Here is an 8,246-nt window from a genome sequence, read left to right on the forward strand (position 1 = left end):
GGGAACAATTGTCAATGTTTTGCTTCAATGCAGGTAAAGCTACAGCTCCAGAGATTTGATGTGCGTGTGTGTGTGAGAGAGAGAGCGAGAGATGGAAGGAGAGGCAATGCAGAATACTGATGAGTGATGTTCCGTTCTGTGAGAGTGACGCGATGAGGGGAGGTGGAGATGAGGGGAGGTGGAGATGAGGTGGAGATGAGGTGGAGATGAGGGAAGGTGGAGATGAGGGGAGGTAGAAATGAGTTGGAGATGAGGGGAGGTGGAGATGAGGTGGAGATGAGGTGGAGATGAGGTGGAGATGAGGTGGAGATGAGGGGAGGTGGAGATGAGGTGGAGATGAGGTGGAGATGAGGGAAGGTGGAGATGAGGTGGAGATGAGGGGAGGTGGAGATGAGGTGGAGATGAGGTGGAGATGAGGGAAGGTGGAGATGAGGGGAGGTAGAAATGAGTTGGAGATGAGGGGAGGTGGCGATGAGGGGAGGTGGAGATGAGTTGGAGATTAGGGAAGGTGGAGATTAGGGGAGGTGGCGATGAGGGGAGGTGGAGATGAGTTGGAGATGAGGGGAGGTGGAGATGAGGGGAGGTGGAGATGAGGTGGAGATGAGGGGAGGTGGAGATTAAGGGGAGGTGGAGATGAGGTGGCGATGAGGGGAGGTGGAGATGAGTTGGAGATGAGGGGAGGTGGAGATGAGGGGAGGGGAGGTAGAAATGAGTTGGAGATGAGGGGAGGTGGAGATTAAGGGGAGGTGGAGATGAGGGAGGTGGAGATGAGGGGAGGTGGAGATGAGGGGAGGTGGAGATGAGGGGAGGTGGAGATGAGGGGAGGTGGAGATGAGGGGAGGTAGAAATGAGTTGGAGATGAGGGGAGGTGGAGATTAAGGGGAGGTGGAGATGAGGGTAGGTGGAGATTAAGGGGAGGTGGAGATTAAGGGGAGGTGGAGATGAGGGGAGGTAGAAATGAGTTGGAGATTAGGGGAGGTGGAGATGAGGGGAGGTGGAGATGAGGTGGAGATGAGGGGAGGTGGAGATTAAGGGGAGGTGGAGATGAGGTGGAGATGAGGTGGAGATGAAGGGAGGTAGAAATGAGGTGGAGATGAGGGGAGGTGGAGATGAGGGGAAGGTGGAGATGAGGGGAGGTGGAGATGAGGGGAAGGTGGAGATGAGGTGGAGATGAAGGGAGGTAGAAATGAGGTGGAGATGAGGGGAGGTGGAGATGAGGGGAAGGTGGAGATGAGGGGAGGTGGAGATGAGGGGAAGGTGGAGATGAGGTGGAGATGAGGGGAGGTGGAGATGAGGGGAAGGTGGAGATGAGGGGAGGTGGAGATGAGGGGAAGGTGGAGATGAGGTGGAGATGAGGGGAAGGTGGAGATGAGGGGAAGGTGGAGATGAGGGGAGGTGGAGATGAGGGGAAGGTGGAGATGAGGTGGAGATGAGGGGAGGTGGAGATGAGGGGAAGGTGGAGATGAGGGGAGGTGGAGATGAGGTGGAGATGAGGGGAAGGTGGAGATGAGGTGGAGATGAGGGGAAGGTGGAGATGAGGTGGAGATCAGGGGAGGTAGAAATGAGTTGGAGATGAGGGGAGATGGAGATGAGGGGAGGTGGAGATGAGGTGGAGATGAGGGGGAGGTGGAGATGAGGGGAGGTGGAGATGAGGTGGAGTGGGGCAGCAGGAGCTATGCTGGTGAATGCTGAGCCCTGTAGGGTCCCTCCCCTCTGCAGATGATGTGCATGTAACCAGCAGCAGGGAGGAATGAACAGAGCCAGGCTGGGGGGAGAGAGAAAGAGAGATTCACTAGTAATGCGGAGAGAAAATGACACAGGGGATGGGGTGGGTGCTCAACACGTACAGAAAGTGGCTTCCCCAATCCTTGCCTCTCTCTCTTTCTGACAGCTAGATGTGATTAGTGCTGCATTGGCAAACATTCCGTTGTAAGGAAATGGGGGGGTAAAGGTACAACCTGCAGTAAGAGAAAAGGGGGAAGAGATATATGATGCTGAAGATCACACAGAGAGATTGGAGATGAGGTCCTAAGGAGTAGCAGAGAGGCAAAGCAGACCCGGTGACATATTTCCATTATGCTTCATTCAAAATCCCCTTAAGAGTGAAAGTATTTAGTCAGCCACCAATTGTGAAAGTTCTCCCACTTAAAAAGATGAGAGAGGCCTGTTATTTTCATCATAGGTACACTTCAACTATGACAAACAAATGAAGAAAACAAATCCAGAAAATCACATTGTAAGATTTTTAGTGAATTTATTTGCAAATTATGGTGGAAAATAAGTATTTGGTCAACTACAAACAAGCAAGATTTCTGGCTCTCACAGACCTGTAACTTCTTCTTTAAGAGGCTCCTCTGTCCTCCACTCGTTACCTGTATGAATGGCACCTGTTTGAACTTGTTATCAGTAAAAAAGACACCTGTCCGCAACCTCAAACAGTCACACTCCAAACTCCACTATGGCCAAGAACAAAGAGTTGTCAAAGGACACTAGAAACAACATTTTAGACCTGCACCAGGCTGGGTGATGATGAAAATTACAGGCCTCTCATCTATTTAAGTGGGAGAACTTGCACAATTGGTGGCTGACTAAATACTTTTTTGCCCCACTGTAGGTATGAATAAGAGAACTGACCAGCAGTACCGTTGATATAGCATGACTTATTAAAGGCTTCAACTCATCTACATCTTAGGTTTCTCTCTGAGATAGCTATTACTGTAGTTTTAGGAGGGATGTGTTATATGCTCCATTGAGAATGGGGGAAGAGGGGTTAATTGTTAAGATATCTCGGGTGTAGGATATGAACAATTCCACTCGGACAGCGAGAGATGGTAAAAGAGGGAGAGAATTGAGAGACGGAGTGGAGAGATGAAAGCGATGGTGTGAATGAAGAGGACAAATGAAAGGATGTCTATCCACCATGTCAGAGCTGACTAAGCAATACTACTACACACTGGCCCTGTTCAATTAAACAGGAAGGTTAACTACATTTCCCCGGAAGTTTACACATTTTCTTATAAAAAAACGCACAATTAGATCAATTTTCTTACAGTATACAATGTCAGTTCTGACTAAAACCGTCAGAATGCACTTTGGTTAAATATGGTTCACATTGATCTGGTATAAAAAGTAGAAGCATAGCTCTATACAGTTCTATAGCTTCCCAGAGGTGCCTCTAGATATTAGATGGCATTATGTGATATATGCAGGGCTGAAGAGGGAAAAGAAGAGGTGAACTCAGTGGCTTTACATATCATTTTCTTAACCACTTACCAGTGCTTCCCTTTACTCATCTATCGTCCCTATTTTGCTGTTATAAGACCACCATATATAGTGTCAGTGTATTTTCTACCCCCCAGTATCCCCTGCACTTTTACTCCCTCCCTGTGTCGCTTCCTACCTTCATTACTAATGAATCATCTGTCTCTTCCTCCATCCTCTCCCCTCTTTTCTCAGACACTGCAGACTTTCTCACTAAAACTCATTACAGACATCAGCAGCCAACCAGAGTAGGAAGAAAACACAAATTAGATATGTAGAAAGAGTGGTGGAGAAAGTGATAGATAGAGGAATATACAGATAAAGAGGAGATAAAGAAAGCGAGAACGTGAGAGAGAGAGAGAGAGAGAGAGTGACAGAGAGGTGTCAATACCAAATGAAGAATATAATAAAAGCTTGGCAGTCTGGTTGACAGCATTATGAATAAATTACTAACAAGAACAATAAACGTGTAAAATATCACATGTACAAGTAATGAGAAGATTATTTACTAAATACAGTTTCCGACAAGATCTCAAATCCAAAATGCTTGAGTATAGAGACAAATTTACTATTTAAACATCGTTGTCCAAATACATAGGTTGGGGAGGATAAATGCAGAGCTATCTAAATGGTAATTTCACTTTTTAAATGTGCCCTGCCCTTTGTGAGTTTCTGAGGGCTGGCCTGTCGGTAAATTGCATTTATTAAACACATTTGCAAATATCTGGCATACAGTATTTCAATTAATAAAGCCAGAACACATATTCTACAGTAAATAACCAATTTAAGATTATGACTGAACTTGATTTGGTCAGTGGCAAATACAGGATACGCATTGATGAGCTGTGTTGTTTACCAATACCTCCTCCCCATAACAAATACCATCATCACAAATAGGTCAAAGCCATAGGGATTATTAAGGATCCCACTTGAGGGATATCTCTTCTGAGTAATCCATGATTTCTCCGAGCTGTGATCTACAGAGGAGAACAGGCTGTGTCCCAAATGGCCTACAGGGCTGCTCAAAAGTAGTGCACTATATAGGAAATAGGGGGCCATTTGGGATGGTTCCATGGTTTTTGAGAGCTGTAATGAGAATAAGAGGTTTTACCCATATATTGACTGGTGATTGGAGAGGTTGGTGCTAGTTAAATCTACGGCTCAGGTTACAGACACGGTTTACTATCACAGAGTCACTTTACCCATCTATGACAGTTGAATAGCCTGGATTAAAAAACATTTAATGGGAATCCAATGAGGATTGGTTCATGTTAAAATGACCTGTAAAACAATGTTCATACTGTTTATTGTTAATTCTTCATACACACTTATTAATGTTATGCTTCAGTTTTTGTTACAATTACACAGCAATGATTCATGTTGTTACATATTAACTGTAAATTAAACATGATGACTTCCTGTTATATCACAGGATTTCGTGTCTAATTAATTACAGCTTGCTGATGAGACAACACTACCCCCCACAAATAATTCATTTAAAATAAAATAAAAGGTTGGGGGCCACCAGATATCATATGAACACGTCATAAGCAATGGCAAAATGTGTAGAATTGCAGGAAATTAGCTTTAACAGTCAACTTTGGCTCAGAAAAACAGTCCAACTTCTCATCTTTCTCATTTGGGGTGTGCCCTTGGTTGTTCATCAATGTGTCATTCTGGTCATGCACGCCACGACCGATGTAACCAGTTCATTAGCTAAGCAAGCCACTTGTAGCGAGCCAGTAACTCCCCCAGTGTGATGTACTGTATATGCAGTAAGTCAGGAAGCAGGTTGAAAAAGAGAGTTTAACAATAAGACAAGGTAGTGTACTGAATATGAAAACAAACATATTCTGCATGATGACTGAGGCTACTGAGGGCTAAATAAAGGGAATGTAATCAAGGTGATGAAGAAGTCCAGGTGTGCGTGATGATGGTTGCCAGGACCGGTGGTTAGTAGACTGTTGACGTCGAGCGCTGGAGAGGGGGAGTAGGCGTGACAGTACCTCTCCCCTACGCGCGGGTCTAGCCACAGGACAACGTCAGCCAGGAGGATGGCCACAAGGGCGAGGAGCGGGCCGGTTCAGACAGCGGAGATGGGACCCAACAGCGTTCCTCTGGACCGTACCCCAATTCTTCAGATACTGAAGCCGACCCCCACAACGTTGGGAGTCCAGTAGGGACCTGACAGCATAGGCAGGGGTCCTATTGATGTCCAGGGGAGGCGAATATGTATTGCAGGGGACGGCATCAGCCAGGGGACAAGGATCCACTGTCTTGAGGAGGGAAACATGAAAAGAGGGTGAGATCCTGTTGTTGTTGGTGTGTTGCAAACAGAATGTTACCTCGTGTTCCAAACCTCCTGGGGCCGGAACCACTTGTCCACAGCAGGGGCCTCGGTCTAGCTCGTTGTCCATGGGGCCAGGGCCAGCTGATATCCCAGGACGCACTGGAAGGGAGTCAGACCGGTGGAGGAGTGACAAAGTGAGTTCTGGGCGTACTGCCCCCCCAGGGAAGGAACCGGGCCCACTCCCCCTGCTGGTCCTGACAGTAAGTTCTAAGGAACCTCCCCAGCTCCTGGTTGGTCCTCTCCACATGCCCGTTGGACTGCCCGTTGTACCCGGATGTGAGGCTGGCCGTGGCCCCAGCTTCCTCCAGGTTGGAGACAACTTCCTCCAGAAGTCCATAGTGTCGGAAAACCTTCTGGAACAGTTCCTCAGCGACCTGGAGAGTGGGAGGGAGACCAGAGAGAGGGATAAAATGTCAGGATTTGGAGAATCTGTCCACAACAACCATAATAGTGGTAAATCCATCAAACGGAGTGAGATCAGTGACGAAATCAATGGACAGATGAGACCAAGGCCTCTGAGGCACCGGAAGGAGTTTCCCTGCTGGAGAACGTTGGGGAGATTTGGTTTGGGAGTTGACATAACGGGTGACGTCCTGCACCAAGGTGGGCCACCAGTACTTATCACAAATGGATAGAATTTTGTGGGTGATACCTGTGTGTCCAGCGGAGAGCGATGTGTGTCCCCAGGTCAACAGCTGATCTCTTACTCCCGTGTGGACATAGATGCGTTCGGGAGGGCAGGTAGCAGGAGTAGGTTCCCTCTCCAGAGCCAAGCGGATGTCCACATCTACGTCCCAAAGCACAGTGCCAACGATACAGGAGGCCAGGATGATGGGCTGGAGGGCACTTACAGGACTCTAAGCGGACGTAGAACAACAGGGTACGGGAAAACAGGTCTTCCGGCATCCTGGTGCCCAGGCGGTGATTTTCATCCTCGACCAGGAGATGGTGGGGTTATGATGTTGGAGACACGGAGGCAGAGGTTGACTTTGTGTATGGGTGTGGTGATGATGAGGAAGGGAAGGCTTTCCTGGTGCTTTGGTCCCACGTTGAGGGTGAGGGGTGCTGTGATGTGTGTGATTGTGCCGGATCCCAATGGTCGATTATCCAGGGCTTGGACTGGAAAAGGAGAGGACAGCGTATACGAGGTTATGTTCAGGGAAGAGGCAAGGGCCTGGTCAATGAAATTCCCCGTGGACCGGAGTCCACTAGAGCTGTAGAGACAACACCTGAGGGACAGCCAGCCAGTGAAATGGAAACCAGAAAGGGTTTGGCGGAAAATGATGTTGGAATACTCATGCCTACCCTGGGAGAAGGAAGCTCACGGGTCCAACCCTCAAATCAAATGTTATTTGTCACATACACATGGTTAGCAGATGTTAATGCGAGTGTAGCGAATTGCTTGTGCTTCTAGTTTCGACAATGCAGTAATAACCAACGAGTAATCTAACCTAACAATTCCACAACTACTACCTTATAAACACAAGTGTAAAGGGAAAATAATATGTACATAAAGATATATGAATGAGTGATGGTACAGAACGGCATAGGCAAGATACAGTAGATGGTATCGAGTACAATATAAACATATGAGATGAGTAATGTAGGGTATGTAAACATTATATTAAGTGGCATTGTTCAAAGTGGCTGGTGATACATTTTTTACATCAATTTCCATTATTAAAGTGAGCTGGAGTTGAGTCAGTGTGTTGGCAGCAGCCACTCAATGTTAGTGTTTAACAGTCTGATAGAAACTGTTTTTCAGTCTCTCGGTCCCTGCTTTGATGCACCTGTACTGACCTCGCCTTCTGGATGATAGCGGGGTGAACAGGCAATGGCTCGGGTGGTTGTTGTCCTTGATGATCTTTATGGCCTTCCTGTGACATCGGGTGGTGTAGGTGTCCTGGAGGGCAGGTAGTTTGCCCCCGGTGATGCGTTGTGCAGACCTCACTACCCTCTGGAGAGCCTTACGGTTGTGGGTGGAGCAGTTGCCGTACCAGGCAATGATACAGCCCGACAGGATGCTCTTGATTGTGCATCTGTAGAAGTTTGTGAGTCTCCTGAGGTTGAAGAGGCGCTGCTGCACCTTCTTCACGACGCTGTCTGTGTGGGTGGACCAATTCAGTTTGTCCGTGATGTGTACGCCGAGGAACTTAAAACTTACTACCCTCTCCACTACTGTCCCATCGATGTGGATAGGGGGATGCTCCCTCTGCTGTTTCCTGAAGTTCACGATCATCTCCTTTGTTTTGTTGACGTTGAGTGAGGTTATTTTCCTGACACCACACTCCGAGGGCCCTCACCTCCTCCCTGTCTCGTCGTTGTTGGTAATCAAACCTAACACTGTAGTGTCGTCCGCAAACTTGATGATTGAGTTGGAGGCATGCATGGCCACGCAGTCGTGGGTGAACAGGGAGTACAGGAGGGGGCTCAGAACGCACCCTTGTGGGGCCCCAGTGTTGAGGATCAGCGGGGTGGAGATGTTGTTACCTACCCTCACCACCTGGGGGTGGCCCGTCAGGAAGTCCAGTACAGTACCCACAGGGCGGGGTCGAGACCGAGGCATGATGACGAGTTTGGAGGGTACTATGGTGTTAAATGCTGAGCTGCAGTCGATGAACAGCATTCTCAATTA

General features: G+C 47.9%; 1 protein-coding gene across 1 annotated transcript; it reads right to left on the reverse strand.

The window, feature by feature from the left end:
* Positions 1-4,257: 4,257 nt before the first annotated feature.
* Positions 4,258-7,857, reverse strand: LOC118375006 (uncharacterized). Its single transcript, XM_035761498.2, has 2 exons — positions 6,264-7,857; positions 4,258-5,985 (listed from the first exon to the last, which is right to left on the reverse strand). Exons 1-2 carry the CDS (start codon positions 6,515-6,517, stop codon positions 5,304-5,306), a joined length of 936 nt encoding a protein of 311 aa, XP_035617391.1. The 5' UTR covers positions 6,518-7,857; the 3' UTR covers positions 4,258-5,303.
* Between the last annotated feature and the right edge of the window lie 389 nt (positions 7,858-8,246).

This window comes from Oncorhynchus keta, chromosome 1, assembly GCF_023373465.1.
Source record: "Oncorhynchus keta strain PuntledgeMale-10-30-2019 chromosome 1, Oket_V2, whole genome shotgun sequence".
Lineage (NCBI taxonomy): Eukaryota > Metazoa > Chordata > Actinopteri > Salmoniformes > Salmonidae > Oncorhynchus > Oncorhynchus keta.